Source organism: Tupaia chinensis, unplaced genomic scaffold (genome assembly GCF_000334495.1).
Source record: "Tupaia chinensis unplaced genomic scaffold, TupChi_1.0 Scaffold138390_1, whole genome shotgun sequence".
Classification (NCBI taxonomy): Eukaryota; Metazoa; Chordata; class Mammalia; order Scandentia; family Tupaiidae; genus Tupaia; species Tupaia belangeri.
The window spans coordinates 2,050,969-2,069,185 of NW_006198287.1; the positions used below are offsets into that span (position 1 = coordinate 2,050,969).

At 53.5% G+C, this 18,217-nt stretch overlaps 1 protein-coding gene across 4 annotated transcripts in view; it reads left to right on the plus strand.

Moving 5' to 3' along the window:
• The window catches only part of BLK (BLK proto-oncogene, Src family tyrosine kinase), a 56,356-nt gene extending 46,637 nt beyond the window's left edge, over positions 1-9,719 (plus strand). Inside the window, exons 1-7 of one of the 4 annotated variants that reach the window (XM_027765451.1) lie at positions 408-1,236; positions 1,697-1,849; positions 3,279-3,458; positions 4,006-4,082; positions 7,183-7,333; positions 8,049-8,180; positions 8,765-9,719. In XM_027765451.1, coding sequence (XP_027621252.1) covers positions 891-1,236; positions 1,697-1,849; positions 3,279-3,458; positions 4,006-4,082; positions 7,183-7,333; positions 8,049-8,180; positions 8,765-9,243 — 1,518 coding nt within the window. In that variant the 5' untranslated portion in view covers positions 408-890 and the 3' untranslated portion in view covers positions 9,244-9,719. Of the gene's footprint in view, positions 1-403; positions 1,237-1,696; positions 1,850-3,278; positions 3,459-4,005; positions 4,083-7,182; positions 7,334-8,048; positions 8,181-8,736 lie in introns of those variants that run through there. The other 3 variants (XM_027765453.1, XM_006161225.3, XM_027765452.1) reach the window with 3 other exon arrangements.
• Positions 9,720-18,217: the final 8,498 nt, after the last annotated feature.

The following is an 18,217-nucleotide window of genomic DNA, read 5'->3' on the forward strand; positions in this document are numbered from 1 at the left end:
AAAGAGGCGTCTGAGCCTGCCCCCTGGTGGCAATGTGTGGTACTGCTCCTGGTGGGCGTGTCAGGATGGCCAGGAGCCCCCAAGCTGGTCACCAAAACTTGCAGAGTGACTACAGGCTAAGGATGTCTCTCTTCTGGGTCTTAGAATTCCTATCTCCAGAATCCAGAGTGTTTTTGTGGGATCCATGTTCCTCAGAGAGCTGGACAGAGGCACTTTATAAAACCATTGAGTCTTGGGACCAGCAGTTGGCATAATGGCTATGTCGCTGGACTCCCATGTAGTCGACCGCAATCCGCGTCCCAGACCCGGTGGCTTAAACTCACGCTGGGCGAGTGTGCGTGTGTGCCCAAGATCCCGAGAGAATGGAGGAGAAGGGATTGTGGTGTGGCCATCCCCCCTGGGGGGTGATTTCTCGCTTTCTGTCTCTCTGTCTCTGTCTGTCTGGCGAGCGCACGCACCCTATAGCAAAATCCATCGAGTCTATGGACAGGATTTCTCAACTGGAATCTCTTACCTCCTACATGGCTCTTAACCCTTGGCATCTGCTACCACTTATCTGCAGGAAGACATTCACATAGATGACCAAACACAAAACGCGTGTGTGCCAGGCTGCAAATGAATGTGAGCAGAGGCCGTGGGATGTGGCTTATGATATTCCGTGCCATGGACGTGACAACTCGAGTTCCCATCGTGGTCCACTCTGGCTTGTGGGGAGTGGAGTCAGCCTTTTCTGGCTTTTCCAGCAGCCCTGCATCCCTCCATATTGCATGGTGGAGGGGCTCTGAGTGACCAGGTGGCCACATAGGAGGACAGCTTGACTGCTAAGAGCCTGCCAGCCTGCTCCAGAGGTCTCTGATTCCTGGGCCGAACCTTGGGGGACATTGGGGAAAATGTCCCCCGGGGCAGGGTCAGACGGTGGGGAGACTTTCAGGAGGGTGGAGATTGAGAGAAAAGAAAATGGAACTCATGCCAGAAATGATAAAAATAGAGGTCAGAAACTTGGGGGATTTTTCTCAAGCCAGAATCCCAATCCTGATTGTCCATCTTTAAGTCTTACTGTCCACGTGTGGGTCTCTCTTACCCCTCCAGGTGCCTTTTCCTTGTCTGTGAAGGACGTCACCGCCCAGGGGGAGATGATCAAGCACTATAAGATCCGCTCCCTGGATGAAGGGGGCTATTACATCTCCCCTCGCATCACCTTCCCGTCCCTGCAGGCCCTGGTGCAGCACTATTCTGGTGAGGGGAGTGGGGGTGTCTAATGGAGGTGGGGTTGTGTGTCAGAGGAGCCCGTGTATCCTTCTATCACAGCAGCCCCAATCGTGTGGTCAGTGGTGCCACCTTGGGGGAAGGGGCTTACATTGAAGTGAACCTAAGGAGTTGGCACTTCTCAGTAGAAAGATACAGAGTCCATGGTCCTAATCCCCTCTACCGGCTCAGCAGGGGACCACTGGGAGAGTAGCAAGTGGCTCCAGTCTTAAGACACAGTGGGTCCGGTCGGTGATGGTGGTGATGGGGGTGATAACGTGGCATGCCCTGTAACACAGGAGAATGAGCCCAGTGTGTTTGCACAGAAATGCCGGGGAGGGAGCAGGGGCTGGTGGGGAGTGAGGGGGCCTGGCTAGGAAGGATATGTCTCCCAAGCGAGAATCTGGCTGCTCCGATAACCTCCAGCCCCATCTTCTCTTCCCTGGTGCAGAGAAAGGGGATGGCTTGTGCCAGAGGCTGACGGGGCCCTGTGTGGGCCTGGCTCCGCAGAACCCCTGGGCCCAGGACGAGTGGGAGATCCCCCGGCAGTCTCTCAAGCTGGTCAGGAAACTGGGGTCTGGGCAGTTTGGAGAAGTTTGGATGGGTGAGTATGTGGGAAGCTGTACCCGGAAGCCCAGAAGTGGCCCCAGATGATGGGAAGCAAGGCACTGGGCAGCACAGCCTACTTCCCCACGAAGGTGTGAGGGAGGAAGGCCAGAGGCCATGACAGCCATTTCACAGACCAGGTGATGGAGACACAGGCTGGAAGTGCGACAGTGGCTGTGGCTTATCTAGGTGGTGGAGCAGGGCTGGAACCCAGCTCTCCCGCCCCTAAGTCAGCGCCCCCTCAGTTCTCCGCCAGCACTGGCTTTGCCATGGCTGCATGGGAGCTTGGATGTCGTGCTCACTCCTCTTAGCTCCGCTCACCCCGATGGAGACCCCACGTGAAACGTGCTGAGCCACGAGCCAGCAGCTCCAGCCTGACTGTAGGAGGCCTCCCCTTCTGCTGTGTGACTTTAGCTGAGTCACCTAACTCCAGGTCCCAATGTCCTCACCTTTCAATTGCAGGTGATGACCACTACATACCAGGGCCACTGTCAGAACACCCAGCACAGGACTTTATCTTATCCCCGGACTGGTCCGTGTCTCTGGGACATGATTTTAGGATCAGAGCTTGACCCCTCCCTTCTCCTCCTGTACCCAGGGCTGATGCCTGAGTTGCCTCTAGCAGGGGTTACAGTGGGGCCCTGCCAGGCGGTGGCTCCCCTGAGAAGGGCCGGTCTTCTAGCCTTCAGCATGGATGGAGGCCTCGTGGGGTGCAGGCAAGTGGAGATACGGGTGGTTTAAGGAGTAGGAAAGAACCCCACAGGTCATAGGAGACAGGGAAGGAGCCACGGCCTCCTCTGCCTCCTTCATGACATACGACCAGTGATGTGATGAAGTTATTATGTGATAGGAGGAACTCACCGGCCAGCCAGTAGTGTGGAGATTAAGGTAACTGGAAACCACATGTTAACTGTGCAGTTCGAGTCCCAGCCACAGTGTCTTGAAAAACATTCTGGGTGCATATGGGTGCATGCCCAAGATCCTGAGAGGAGAATAGGAGAGAAGGGATTGTGACATGGCCATCCCGCATGGGGGTGGCTTTCTCTCTCTCTCTGCTTCTCTGGTGAACACATGTGCACGCTAGCAAATTAGAAAGAGATTCACTATATGGAGGTAGCGGCAGGGGTAGGGGGCAGGCGACATAAAAGACAAAGGGATGGCACCTAGACCCTGGGTGAAATCACCACCCCTCACTGTAGCGCAACTACCTGGGGCTCTCACATCCCAAGGGAGGCTGAGTCGCACTTGGCCTCCTTTCACAAGATAAGCCTGACACCTGTCCCTGCCAGCAGCTGACACTGCAGCTCTCACCACAGAATAGGGCTGGCACCCGGAAGTGCATGTAGGGCTGGCTAAGGGACCACTTCCAAGCAGTCTTCTCAACGGCGCCTTCATTCTCTCCCCTCCCTCGCTCCCCCTCGGCTCAGGTTATTACAAGAACAATGTGAAGGTGGCCATCAAGACCTTGAAGGAGGGCACCATGTCTACAGAAGCCTTCCTGGGTGAGGCCAACCTGATGAAAACGCTCCAGCACGAGCGACTGGTCCGGCTCTACGCCGTGGTCACCAAGGAGCCCATCTACATCGTCACCGAGTACATGGCCAGAGGTGACCCCTCAGGGCTGTGTCCTCTGCAGGGGGGGCAGGTCCAGGCTGAGAGGGCTGCAGGTGGGGACATCTAAGGCAGTTTGAGGCGGCAGGTGTGCCTGGCCAGGGGACCTGCTGGCCATCGTGCTGTGGCTCGAGGGCATGGCACGTGGGAATGGGGAGAGAGGGAAGAGTCTGAAGCTCTGGGGGGCTACCCAGTCCTCACAGCTGTGCTCTCAGCCCCGTCCAATCAACATCTCTGAGGGTGCCCCCTGTGCCCAGTGCCACTTGATGTCCACTTGGGAAGCTGCACATTTGGAGTTAAAAGAGCAGGGGGCTAGGCGCTGGGGTGAGTCTAGTCCAGACCCCCCAGTCCCCAGCATGGAGCCTTTTACAACTGTGCCAACGTTTTGCAGCATCCAGGACCACAGATGTTGGGCAGGTTCTTTCCTGGTCCAGGAGCAATCTCACTCCCTGCTCTGGGCAGGGGAACAGCCACACCTGGGAGAGGAGGGACCAGAGGGGTGAGTCACATTGTAGAAATGAATTGTGGCTTCTCTTTCCTTAGGAAACTTGCTGGATTTCTTGAAGACTGATGAAGGTAGCAGGTTGTCCCTCCCGAGACTGATTGACATGTCAGCCCAGGTGTGTGAACTACCAAGTGCGGAGGGAACCTGGAGCTAATAGTGCCCCGTACCCCCCCACTCCTCTGTCCCTGTGGCTTCATGACGTCAGCCAAGGGCAGTATCAGGGAGACCTTACACAACAGAAAAGTATAAATGGCAGAGCGGGCGACTCTCCTTCCTGAGGTCTCTTCCACCCGCCCTGAGTGTCACCTGTCGTCTACTGCCCACGGTGGCTGCTCACATTTTGCCATCGTGTCCTCTTCGGTCAGTAGGAAAAGTCAAAGGAGACAAAAACTCACCTTCCTCTGTTTAGGAACATGTCCCCAAAGTCACCCACTACTCTTGCTCTTCTACCTCCTGGCCACCTGTCACAGAGCTAAGGCAGCTAGCTACAAGGGATCCTGGGAAATGTAGTCTTACTTTTGGGCAGTAATGCTGGAATGAAGTGGGTTCTATTGAGAAGGAGGAAGGGCCAATAGATGTTTGAGGAAACCCAGAGAGCGAGGGCTTGGTTTGACATGGTAGGCGAGTGTGCTTTTTCTGTGACCTCATTTCTTCTTGGATGGTCCCATCAATGCCCTCTGTAGTAGGCGACTCTGAAGACACTGCTCCCATCCCAGGAACACTAGGTCCTAGTGCAGTCCTAGGCGTAACCTCAGGCTGACGGACAGGCGTGAGCCACACACAAATGCTGGGGACGTTTGATCTCTGAGCCCCAAGAACCCTCCACATCTGCCATTAGAGATGCCCCGGACGGGTCTTCAGTATCCCTTTGGTCTGTTCACACATGGAACTTTCCAAACTCTGTGAAGCGAAAAGTAGAATAAAGAAGAGGGAACTTTGGCCCCTGGGGATTTTAGCTGAGGGTTGTTAACTGGCAGGAAAGCGCATCTGGTGGTCCTGTGTGTGTTTGTGTGTTAAAACTGGAGCTGTCAGCAGAAAAGCTTTGGTCTGTGGTCAGCCTGTGAGACATGAGCGCACACGCACATCCGGCAGAGAGAGAAACCCTTCCCGCCCACCAGCGCTCGCCAGCCCTCTCCAGCCTGCCTGGAGTTATCTGCTGCTGGTATCGGTGCAGGAACTGATGTCATGTGACCTTTTCCACTGCGGTGAACACAGACCACTCTGAGTGAGCTGGCGAGCTGGCTACGGAAAATTCATGCTGACTGCTTCCGAAGCACATGGCAGGGATGAAACTGCCCACTCCTTTTTCCTTCTCCTTCCCTCACTCTCCTCTGTCTCTTACCCTGTCCCTGCTACACCCCTCAGGAAATCTTGGGTCACTGGGACAAAGGATGTAAAAAGCCATCTGATAACCAGATGTTTAAAAAAAAAAAAAAGTCTAGGGGTGAGAAAATCAGAATATTGGGCCAGCAGGTGGCATGGAGATTAAGGCAGCTGAATGGCACATAGCTGACTCCGCAGTTCAAGTCCCAGACCTGGCGGCTTGAAAATCACTCCAGGTGCATGTGCATGTGTGCCCAAAATCTCTCTTCCAGAGGAGACTGGGAGAAAAGAGATTGCAGTGTGGCCATTCCCCCAGAGGGTGATTTCTCACCTTCCCTCCCTCTGTCTCTGTCTGTGTCTCTGTCCAGCAAGTGCTCACACCCTATAGCAAAAACTAAAAGAGAAGGAAAATGAGAAAATCTGAACATCCCAGATGAACAGCTTCTGGACCACGTTCTAATCATGCTAATAACTCATAGCGTGCACACACACACATGCACACACTTCCAAATGTGCACTAACTTAACCCCCCGCCCCCACGCCCTACTCCGTGGTCCCGGTGGCCCAACACCTTGTCACACCTCTGTCTCCTTTACCCAAAATGCCCTGACTCTTCTCACCTGGCTGGGTCCCAATCAGCACCCAGGATGAGTGGGTTTCTATTAAGGTTTCCCTGGAAGCTGCCAGAGAGCCCTGGGCACATCACACCCCACAGTGCCTTCTCCTTGAAGGTGGATCGAGGCTCTCCTCAGTGTTTGCACATTGTCTATTGTTGTATTTCAACATTGCTCATTAAACACATCAATGGGCCGGGGACTGTTACATGCTGCCCAGATACAAACTCTGTTTTAGTTGAATGATTTAGTGAGGGAATAAATAAATGAATGAACCAGTGAATGGATTCATGAATAAACCCCTGTCAGTGGAGATGCACAGAGAAGTGGGTTCAATTCCAGGGCTGGCTTCTTGCAGTAGCAGGTCGGAGTAGGAAACTGGTTCTCTATTTCTGCCTCAGTTTCTTCATCTAGTGATTGGGTGAATAAAGCCTTAGGTAATTTCCTCAGCTAAAAGGCCCCGAGCAGCACAGACACCTATTCCCTGCCCAGGGCGGGTGACCTGGGGACAGAGGTGAGGCCCTTCTCCTTTGACTGGGTTCTGGTCACGCTCTCTGAGTGCCGCCATGGTGCAGGTATTGACTTAGGCCCTTGGCCACAAGTCCTTCACTTAAGGCTCCTCAACTCTATGTCGGGGAGACCGCTCCCCTCATGTCCCAGGTCAGGACTGAGCCCCCTCAAGGAGGTTAAGCAACTTGCTGGAGGCCAGTGGTTCCAATCCAGGCTTCGACTCAGAGCAGTGCTTGCCGACTGAGGAGAGGAAACCCTTCCCCTTCCCTCCTGCTTTCCTCTCTCCTTCCTGTCTTTCATTTTCTCTTCTCTCCCTGGCAAGAGATTTCTCTTTTCTCCTGCCTTTGTTCTGTCATCATCCTTCCCTGAAGACTCTTGGGGACAGCCGCCTGGAAGGGGAGGGGGACAGGTGAGGGGTGTAGGTAGCCTGGTGTCTCTGCTGAAGACATCTCTGCCGTTCTGGGATCCTAGGGGGCTGGGGTTTATTCAGTCGAAGAGCCATAGAAGCCATCTTCCTATTCCACCCAAGAATACATCCCATTCCCAGCTGCAGCACACCCCCCCATGCTCCCACCCATATCCCTCACCCCCCCCCCAAGCAAACCTAGAACAGCTCCACTCCAGCCCTCCTTCCCCTCACGGCCTTGCCAGTTCTGCAGACAGGTGGGCGGGCGAGGGTGGGGCTGGGTTCTTACCCTCGTCGAAGGGACAGGGCAGAGTGGGGGTGGCTGGGAGGCCCCCATCCTTGCATGTGGCCTGTCCCCTCAGATTGCCGAAGGGATGGCATACATCGAGCACATGAACTCCATCCACCGCGACCTGCGGGCGGCCAACATCCTGGTGTCTGACACTTTGTGCTGCAAAATCTCCGACTTTGGCTTGGCCCGGATCGTGGACAGTGAATACACCGCCCAAGAGGGTGAGCAGAGACCCCGCCCACAAGGGGGACCTGGGCCCCAACCTTCCCTGACTTCCCCTAGCCCCCATGCCCATCTCCTTGATGCCACATAGCAGAGTCCTGCCTGGAGACCTCTGCGGTCTCTCCAGGTCTGGCCTCCCCCACAGCAAGGCTTCCTCACCTCCCTAAGCGTGTCCTGCAGAATGGCAGTGCCACAAGGCCCCCCACTGAGGACAGGGTGGTGGTGAGGAACTGGGGGGCAGGGAGAGGCCGACCAGGGCTTCATGCAGCAGCAAGAGCCGGGCTCCTCACAGGACCGAGGAGTGCAAGGCCAAGTGTCACCATTCCCATGTTGCAGGAAAGGTCCATCTGAGGCACGGACAAGCTAAATGGCGTGCCCACACCCTGGTGTGAGACAGGCCCATGTAGAAAGGGACCCCCTCTCTGTCCCAGATGGAGTCATGTTGCCCAGTGGGGCCCGCTTGCTCTTTTAAAGCCCAAAGAGGGTGACAGAGAGTGGCATCCGTTTGTGTCCACACTGTCCTTCTGTGCTGCAGACCCGTGTCTGCAGTTACCTGGTCACGTGTCCTTGTATGTCTTGGTGACCCCCCAGGTGTGTCTTGGTAATGTCCAGCAACCAAGCCCTGCCGGGGTCCAGCAGAGGGGGCAGGAGGCCAGGGCAAGAGGCCAGGGCAGCCAGGCACGGCCTCAGGAAGCTGCTTGGGCTCTTCTGCAGGGGCCAAGTTCCCCATCAAGTGGACTGCCCCGGAAGCCATCCACTTCGGGGTGTTCACCATCAAAGCAGACGTGTGGTCATTCGGAATCCTCCTGATGGAGATCGTCACTTACGGCCGGGTGCCATACCCAGGTAGGCAGCTGGGCCCTGAGCTCTCCGTTACTCCCTGCCTTCCTGACGGCAGACACTGGGTCCTTGGTGCTTGGGGCTGCAGCATACTCGTCAGAATGGGATCCGGACAGAGGACAGAGACCCAAGTGTGCCATTCTGGGGACCGGGTTCTGCCGGACATTGCTTCAGGCCACTGGGCTGTGTCCCATTCCTGACTTCCCAGACTTGGGCAGCTTCCGTGTCTGAAGTATCCAGGTTCCCTGGGTCATCCAGGTGAGCGTTTCCAGGGAGCACCTGCCCAGTGAGCCATGAGCTTCAGCCAGGTCCAGCCAATCACAGATAAGGGAGATAGGGTTCCCCCCACCCCCATGATCTGCCCCGCTGGCAGAAATCTACAGGCTCATTTCCAGCTGTTCTCCAGCAATGGAAAGCACATAAAGGGATGTACCAGGAGGCCAGCGAGGGTGGGGGCAGTGTTCTGTGCATACTCTCTCCCTTTTCCCGGGCCCAGTGTCCCTCGTAGGCCACACTGCCCCCTCGGGGCTCCCGCATCCCGCTGTGCCCGCTCTGCCTGCAGGGATGAGCAACCCCGAGGTCATCCGCAGCCTGGAGCGGGGCTACCGCATGCCGCGCCCCGACACGTGCCCGCCGGAGCTGTACCGCGGCGTCATTGCAGAGTGCTGGCGGAGCCGGCCGGAGGAGCGGCCCACCTTCGAGTTCCTGCAGTCGGTGCTGGAGGACTTCTACACCGCCACCGAGCAGCAGTACGAACTGCAGCCCTAGGGCCCGGCGCCCGCGCAAGGAAGGGTGGGGTCGCACCTGCCGCACACCTGGCAGAGAAGGATGGAACTGGAGAGATCCAGCCCCGACAAGCTGCAGAGGCAGAGGGGCAGGGGGACTAAGGAAGCAGAGGTTAGAGGTGGGTCAACGGGTGGACTCTGGCGGGGCAGAGTTGCAGTCCCCGCCTCAGCGGGCTGTGTGCCGCTGGCCAGTTACTCAGCCTCTCTGTGTCCCCACTTCCTCATTCACTGAAGCCAGAAGGACCGTGGGAATACCTACCTCCTACGTTCATCTTGGGGCCTAAATTAATTACACGCGGCAGGTGTTCAGAGCAGTGCCTAGCGCTCTTTTAGTTTTGATGTTTTTGCTATAGGGCATGTGCGCTCACCAAAGAGAGACAGGCGGACAGAAGGAAAGTGAGAAAGCACCCCTGAGGGGTGGTGGCCCTAGGCAATCCCTCCTCCACCCTCCTCTCCAGATGTTAGGCACACACACACTCTTGCCTGGCCGAGGTCTGGCCCAGTCCGCCATGTGGGATCCAGCTGCCGTGACCACGGCCACCTGCTGGCCCACGGCCACCCTTAAGTGATGCCAAGCTCCAAGTCATCCTCAGTGACTGGGGCGCCAGCTGATCTGACCTGTGGGGACCTCGCCTCCAGCTGCTCCCTTCTGCTACCCCAGAAGCAGGACTGGGTCCTCCAGGGGGGTTGTTCTAGGAGCACCGCGTGACGCAAACTGTGCTGGAGCACTTTGGGGCTTTTTCGTAATAAAGTCTCGAGAGTCTGACCTTTCCCGTGTCGTTATTAGTAACAGGCTTGACATCGCAAACGTCCCATACACGTATACGTGAGTGGCGCGATTAGGAGGCTGTAGTGGCATAAGCTTTTGTGTGGAAACCAAGCCCGGAGGCCCAGGGTCACGGTTCGGACTCCGCCCTTACTGTTTTACAGGGCAGGCTGGAGCACGGCCAGCAGGTGGCGCCTTGGCTTCACGAATCCCGTGGGTTTGCGTCAATCTTTCGCTCACCCAAACCCCAGAAGGAACACGGGAGCCAGCGTTCTGGGCGGGGCTTGCAAAGACTGAGGCCAGCTCCGTGGGCTCGGTGTCTCCCAAAACCAGGCCAATACGCAGTGAAAGGTGACGAAGGGACGATCACACCAGGATAGCCAGAGCCTCCCCGCTGTGCACCCAAGCTGGCCCAGGGGTCATGTTTCTTCTTTTGTTTCTCTTCTAAGCAGTTTAGATTTACAATAAGGAGAAAGTATGCAGAGTCCCACATTCCCTCCACCCTCCACTCCAATCCCCCTTTTATTAACTCGCAATGATGCGGGACATTTGTTCAGCTGTTGAACCAATGTTGACATATTTTTTTAAAGAATTATTTATTTATTTGTTTATTTATTTATTTATTTATGAGTTGTTGTGATAGGGCATGTGCAATTGCCAGAGAGAGACAGAGAAAGAAACTGAGAAACCCCCCACCAGGGAGGAGGGCCATGCCACAATCCTCCCTTCTCCTCTACTCTCCTCTTGGGATTTTGGGCATGCACTTACATGCGCATGGCATGAGTTTCAAGACACAGGATCCGGGGCTTGAACCTCAGTCAGCCACATGGGAGTCCAGCACCTAAACCTCTAGGTCACTTGCTGGCCCCTATTACTATTTTTTAAAATTTGACCAGAGAGAGCAAAGGAGAGAGAGAGGAGAGAGGGAGGAAGGGAGGGAAGGAGAGTGAGAAAGCAAGTTGCCAGGTTCAGGACTTGAACCGCGGTTGGCCACGTAGGAGTTCAGTGCCTTAACCACGATGCCACCTGTCTGCTCTTAATGTCATCTCCACACAGGCTTTCCATTCATCCTTTCTTCTTTTGAGTTTACACTTTAGTCTTAGTCTCCTAACTTTTTGTTCTTTTTTTTTTTGACAAAAGTATGATGGCATAGGCCCGCCATTACAGTATTCCACAGCGTAATTTTACTGCCCCCCGACCAACACTCCACTTATTCACCTCCCTTTCTTGCCCTTGAGCTGCTAGTAACCAACTTGTCATGACTCCTCCAACCCTGCAAATACCCCACGAAGGAGGATGATCACCACCCCTGTACAAGGAGGGAAACCGAGGCACCGAGAGCTGACACACGCACCACTTGCGTGCAGCAGGACAAGGCCCTGGGCCTGAGCAGAGCTGCACAACCAAGGCTGCAGGGGACGGGTGGGAGGGGCTGTGGGAGACACCCCCACCCCCACCCCCCACTGACACGTTTGCAGACCCTTTGCTATTCGCTTTCTCCAGCAGGGAAGTCAGGCGACATCATTTTAGTTGTTCTGTAGAAACAGATGAAGACGCTGGCGAGACCCCACACCACCTGCTTCTCTCCTAGCTGGTCGGTGCTGGACCTGGGGTTTGAGCCCATTCCTGGCCCTCACATCCTACCCTGGGATCGCTTAGGAAAGCTCAAGTATCCAGATTTGGCCTTAAACCTACTGGATCAGAATCTCCGAGGGAGAGGCTGGGGAACCACAGCTGGCCAGGTAACAGGTGACCGCCGTGTAGAGTGGAGCACTCGGGAGCTGGGTGATGAGGCTCTGCAGAGGGCTCGGGCTGCTGAGGAGTTCCCAGGGGGAAGCGCAGGCAGGGGCTGTGGTTTGATCTCCTTCAATCAGCTGAGATACTGGAGGTAGGGCCCTAGAGCCCTGGCAGCCTGCTCCCCTCCTCCAGGCCTCCCGCTATCCTCTGAAGGGACGTCCCAGGACTTGGGCCCCTGGCCTGACCAGATTCCCATGCACTACACGGCCTGGGCTGGCTTATCACCCCCTGGATCCCACTGCCTTCCCCTAAAGATGAGCAAGGTCACCCAGTGCTTCCCCATCACCCTGGTTTTTATTTAAAAATTCAGGTTCTTCAACCTGCAGAAGCTAGAAACCATGAGACCAGCACATTGCAAGAAGCCTAATCGCACACAATCTCATGCAAAGCACAAAGGTGCCTTCCTTTCCCTTCCTAGGTTTTCCCAGGGAAGGTGAGGCAGAAGCCAAATCTTGAAGGCTAAATAAGAGCTTCGCCACTAGGAGGCGCACCTGACCAAGAGGTGCTTAGATCTGGGCCAGTTTCCGTGTGTGTGTGTGTGTGTGTGTGTGTGTGTGTGTGCATTCGTGCTTGTGTGTGTGCTGTGTTGTGTTGTTTGCTATAGTGCACCCGTGCTCACCAGGGTGAAGGAATGTGAGAGAGCACCTCCCAGGGAGGATGGCACCACAAACCCTTCTTTCTCCTCTAGGGACTTCGGGCATGCTGGGCATCTTTTTCAAGCCACCACGTCCGGGACTCAAAATCGTGCTGTCAGCCTTGTGGGATCCAGCCACCTTAACCACTGTGCCACCTGGCTGGCCCTTCTGGTGTCCTTTTGTTCATCATGAATACATCCTCTGCCAGAAGGGAAGTGGAACAGTGTGTGAGAAGAGAGGGTGGGAGAGGAACGAATGGGCAGACTCACTTCCTGCCCTGAGAACTTGTCTTCCTAGTGGGAAGGGAGGTTCTTCACGGCCCTCCCAACACTCAACCGCACTGGGAGGTTCTGGCAAGGGGCCTATTCCTGAGGCACCTGCTGGGAACATATGCTGTCTGTCCCCTCAGACAGGCTCTGGTGAGGGGTGCTACCCTGGCCTTATGACCCCAGACCCATTTGCCACCATGGAGACTGTGCTTGCCTTTCTTCACCCCGGGAACCGGGGCACACTCATGGCCTTCTTATGATATGAAAACAGCAAGGTCCAGGTGTCAGGTGGCCCTAGGTTCAAATTCAAACCTTCTTCTCCCAGGACGTGTGACCTTAGACACTGCTTAACTTCTCTGAGCCGTCATTTCCTCATCCGTGAAATGGGCACAATGATAACGCCTACATTCCAGGCATGCTGGGAGGCTACGCAGAATAGTCATGTCTTCTAATAAATGCTTGGTAATGTTAGCTCTTATTATTATTATTATAGCTTCCAAAGAAAGGCCTTCAACGACCTGGCCCAAGCCTGGTGGAAGCATCCAGCAGTGTTCTCTATTGTGATGGTGATTCTTGGTCTTTTTTCATGCCCTTCCTGCCCTTGGGCTGAACTACAAGAGTTCACGGGTTTGAAGGTAACGACCTAGTTTGCCCTATACCTTCTAACTATGCAACTTTGGGCTGGCAGCTCAATTTCTCTAAGCCTGTTTCCTCACCTATAAACAACCTTGCAGGACTGTTTAAAAACACTTAGAGAATACTTTGGAATAGCATGTTATTGGGTCGTCGTAAAAGTCATGATGTATTTTTCTATGCAAACTTTTCCAACGACCTAGTAGCTTGCTAGTGCTAGCAAAATGAATACCAGAAACTAAGTGGCTTCAGCAACAGAAGTTTATCTCCCCACGGTTCTGGAGCCTGAAAGTCTGAAGTCAAGGTGTGGCAGGGTTGGTGCTTGGACTTGAAGAAGGCCGCCTTCTCCCTGGGTCCTCCCTCTGTGGGTCTGTGTCCTAATCTCCTCATAAGGACACCAGTCATACTGGATCAGATAACCTCATCCTCACTGAGTTACCCCTCAAAGACCTTATCTCCAAAGACAGTGACATTCTGAGGTACTGGGGGAGGGGCCGAGGCCTTAACATATGAATAGAACGATTGGAACACACTTCACCCTTGACAAACAGTGACACAGACTAAATACAATAGTTATCTCTACTAAGCCTGCCCAGCGGAGGCACGTGGTGGGGTGGATGTGTTCTCATGAGGAAGGCACTAATTTCAAAAAACAAAGCATACTTGGAGTGAATAAACTTTCCATCTACCAACAAGGACAATCCAGAGCTAAACCAGAATACCAGTGGGCCAGGTTTAAGAGATTTAAATATAAAAATCCAGATCTACACAGAATATGAACCTGTCTTTAGTCTTTAATTTTATATATCTATAGCATATATATTGTATGACATATGGTGTATTGTATATGTATATAGCATACATAATATATAATATGACATATGCTATATTATAATTACAATACATAGTGTGTGTATGTATGTGTGTGTGTGTATGTATACATATATACACACTTAGTTTGCTGTAGGGCACATGCACTCACTAGAAAGGACAGAGAGAGTGAAGAGAGAAAGGAAATGTGAGAAATCACCCCCCAGGAAGATGGCTACATTACAACCTCTCCTCCATTCTCCTCTTGGGATTTGGGCATGCATGCACATGTACCTGGCATGACTTTCAAGCCTCCGGGTCCAGGACTCAAACCACACAGTTGGCACCTGTGGGATCCAGCCACCTTAACGCCCAAGCCACCTGCCAGACCAATAATATATTTTATAGAAGTTTCTACTACCCTAGTCCTTTAGGTATTAAAAAACTAAGAATCAAGTTTCTCCGGATCATATGGTATCCCCTCTCCATTTTCAGTTTTAAATTGTGATAAAATATGCGTAATATATGATGTACTATCTTAACATCCTTTAAGGGGACAGTTTGGTACTGTTACGTGCACTTACGTTGTGCTCTGTCACCACCACCCAGCTACAGGGCGCTTCCCATCATGCCAAGCTGAAACTCTGCACCCAGTAAGCTCTGACTCCCCTTTCCACCCTCCCTACAAACTCTATGAATTTGCTGTCTCTGGGAACCTCATAGAAGTGAAGTCATACAGTATGTGTCCTTGTGACTGGTTTATGTCACTGAGCATAACCTCAAGGTTCACACATGTTGTAGCATGGACCAGAATTTCCTTTTTTTTTTTTAAGGTTTTTTTTGCCATAAGATTCATGTACTCACTGAAGAGAGACTAAGTAAGACAGTGAGAGGGAAAGTGAGAAATTACTCCCCAGAGGGGATGGCCATGCTGCAATTTCTTCTCCATTCGCCTCCTGGAATTTGGGGCATGCCTACACGCATGCACACATCTCAGTGTAATTTTCAAGTTGCCAGGTCTGGGATTCAAACTGTTGTTGGCCTTGTGGAAGCCCAGCGCCTTAACCACTATGCCACCTACTGGCCCAGAATGTCCTTTCTTAAGACTGAATAGTATTCCATCATATGTATAGACCACATTCTATTTATTCATCCCTCCATCGAGGGCCATTTGGGTGGCTTCCACTTTGGGCTGTTGTGAATATTGCTTCTGTGAATGGGTGTGCAAATATGGACCCTAGTCCCATCGCTGAGTCAGTGAAATGATCTGCCGAACCACCGTATTGTTCTCCGCAGCAGCTGCACATTTCACATGCCCAACGACACTGCCCAAGGGATCTAATTTCTCACATCCTGGACAACGCTTGTCGTTTTCTCCGCTTTGCTGTTGATGATAGTAGCCGACCTAGTGGGTATAAGATGGAGGGTGCCATTTTTTAATTTAAAGATCAAGTTCTTTTTTAAAATTTTGGGAACCAGCAGTTAGCGTAATGGCTATGTCGCTGGACTCCCACGTAGTCGACCGCGGTTCGCGTCTCGGACCCGCTGGCTTAAATCTCACGCCGGGTGCGTGTGCGTGTGTGCCCAAGATCCCGAGAGGAGAATGGAGGAGAAGGGATTGCGGCGTGACCATCCCCCCTGGGGGGTGATTTCTCGCTTTCTGTCTCTATGTCTCTCTCTGTCTGTCTGGCGAGCGCACGCGCCCTATAGCGAAAACCTCTCCAAAAAAATAAAAAATAAAAAATAAAAAAATTTTAATTTGATTTATTCATTCATTTATTTTAATTTGGCCAGAGAGAGACACAGAGAGAGAGAGAGGGAAAGTGAGAAAGTAAGCCACCAGGTCCGGGACTCGAACTGTGGTCAGCCATGTGGGAGTGTCCAGTGCCCTAACTACCATGCCACCTGCTGGTCCCTGGACGGTGCCATTTTAATAGGAATAACCCAAATTTCATAGACTCTGGTTCCTGCAGGACCTCAGCCTCTTTGAAATGCCCGGGGTTTCGTGTGAGTACGTGACAAATCTCCCTGGGCTGATGTCTCTGTGGCTCTGCTGTTTCCTGCTGGGCACTGGGGATGGGGGCTTCATGTGCTTGCCTGAGAGGACCTAGCTGGGTGGCTGGCAATCCTCGAATGGGGACAGGAGCTCTGCCTTTGGGAAGAGCCGTCGTGCTTCACTCTTGGGAAAAGGCCTTTTCCGTTTCACTCTTGGGTGCGTCTTCCCCAGATCTGCCTCAGAGTCTCCTGGAACCCGGCCGAGGCCCTCATCAATGTCGACAGGTAGGACTGCGTCCTGTGGAGCACATGCTCGGACCCCACCTCAAAGTATTCACCGAGGCCCAGCCACTGTGGCCCAGCAGTAACACAGAGTGCCCTGCAGTGCTGGAAGCCACATGGGGACCACTGGTCCAGATCCCCAGTGGACCTGAGAACATGCTGGGTACACAAGGGTGTCCATGATCCTGAGGAGCTGGCGGGCTGGGGAGCGGGGAGCGGGGCATGATGAGGCCCCCCAGTGTGCCCGCCCCATCTCTCTCATGCACTTACACACTCTATCATTAAAAAAAAATCAAAACATGTTCCTGGGATCTGCTTGGCACACAGCAGCTTGGCATCACGGCAGGAACTGTGGCTGGTCCTGGCTGCTCAGTCTGAGCAGGGATAGCACAGAGCAGAAGGCAGGAGCCACCATGGCCTGTGAGTCAATCAGGGGAGCAGCCGACCCCTGGGCCCTTGACACGAGGCTGCTGGCACACACTGTAACCACGCTGAGCTTGGAAAGTCTTCTGAACTAAAAAAAGATCGCAAGCCGTACTATGTTTAGAATCTAGAGAGCTTGAGAGGACCTTCACAATCAGCCAGCACTTACTGAGCGTAAAGTGCAACAACCTTAAACAACATAAGAGGTAGACTTTATGATCCTCATTTTATAAATGAGGAGGCTGGGGCTCAGAGAAGGTAAGTAACAGGCTCAAGGCCACACAGCTGTATACAACTTAACACTGTGGTCTTGTAAACCAAAAAAGGAGAATCTCATCTCTCCTGATAAAGGGCAGAGTGGGAACTCAGCTTGTTAAACATTCTCGGAGGAAGAATCTGGTCTAGATGTTTCCACCTGTGCTCTTCAGAGCCTTGGAGATGCCACGGCAGAGCCTCAGAGGTAGGGAGCTCATGGCGGGGTGGGGGAAGAGAAGGTGGTGGTCCTCAAGGCCTGCCCACTCCTGTGCAAATGGCATTGCTCCTCTCACATCTGTTTTATTTACTGGGTTGCCTTAAAAGGACTACTGGGGGCCAGCAAGTGGTGTGGTAGTTAAGGTGCTGGGCTTCCACATGGCTGACCACGGTCGGAGTCCCAGATCTGGTGGCTTCGAAGTCATACTGATCATATGTGCCCTGAGAAGAGAAGGGAGGAGAAAGGATTTTGGCATGGCCATCCCCTCTGGAGGGCGATTTCTTACTTTCCTTCCCCTTTTCACTGTCTCTCTGGCCAGTGTGTGTGCCCTATGGAGGAGGGGGAAGCCCGGGGGGAGGAGCTTTCGAGCAGAGTCTGACTTTAAACTCTGTTTTTGGAAACCAGTCATCTAGTGCAACATGCTCGCCACTCCGTCCTCACAAATGGGAAACTGAGGCCTGGATAAGGACTTGCCCAAGGACCCACAGCTGCTCGGCAGGAGCTACAGCCAGGCCCAGCTCCAGGCCTTTGCCAAGCACACCTGGTCCTCCCAATTCACCTTGCTTTCCTTTCCTTAATTAAGGACTGGAAAATCCCAGCCCTTAGCCATGGCAGAGTGCCCTTAATCTAAGGGAACTGAGTATGACGTCTTTGAAGAAGTTAAAATAGGGCGCTATCAGGAGTAGCAGGTGGGGTGGTGGTTAACGTGCTGGACTCACGCGTGGTTGGCTCTGGTTCAAGTCCCAGACCTGGCAGCGTATTCTCTCATTTTCCTTCTCTCTGTCTTTCCCTGGTCAAATTATTTTAAACGAAAACACTAATAAATAAAATTAAGTATTTCTTTAAAAGAAAAAGTAGGGCTGCAGCGGGGTACAGCACTCCACCACTTACAAAGGGGTTTCCCGCCTCTTGCTCCGTGCTCTTCTTGCCACCTCTCAGCCATTCGGTCACCCTCATTTCCCTGCATTCTGGGCAGGAGAAAGACAGAGACACTGAGCCTGTCACCCACCATTGTGTCTCTAAAAGGGAGGACGTGCAAACCTCCAATCCCAGGCTCCTGTCCCAGCACTTGAGGGACCTGCAACGGGCACTGAGGCTCAGGGGGCTCCTGAGAGGTCGAGGAGTGGGCAGACAAACCCCGCTTGTCGAGTGGCTGGGAGGGGCGATCCTTTAATA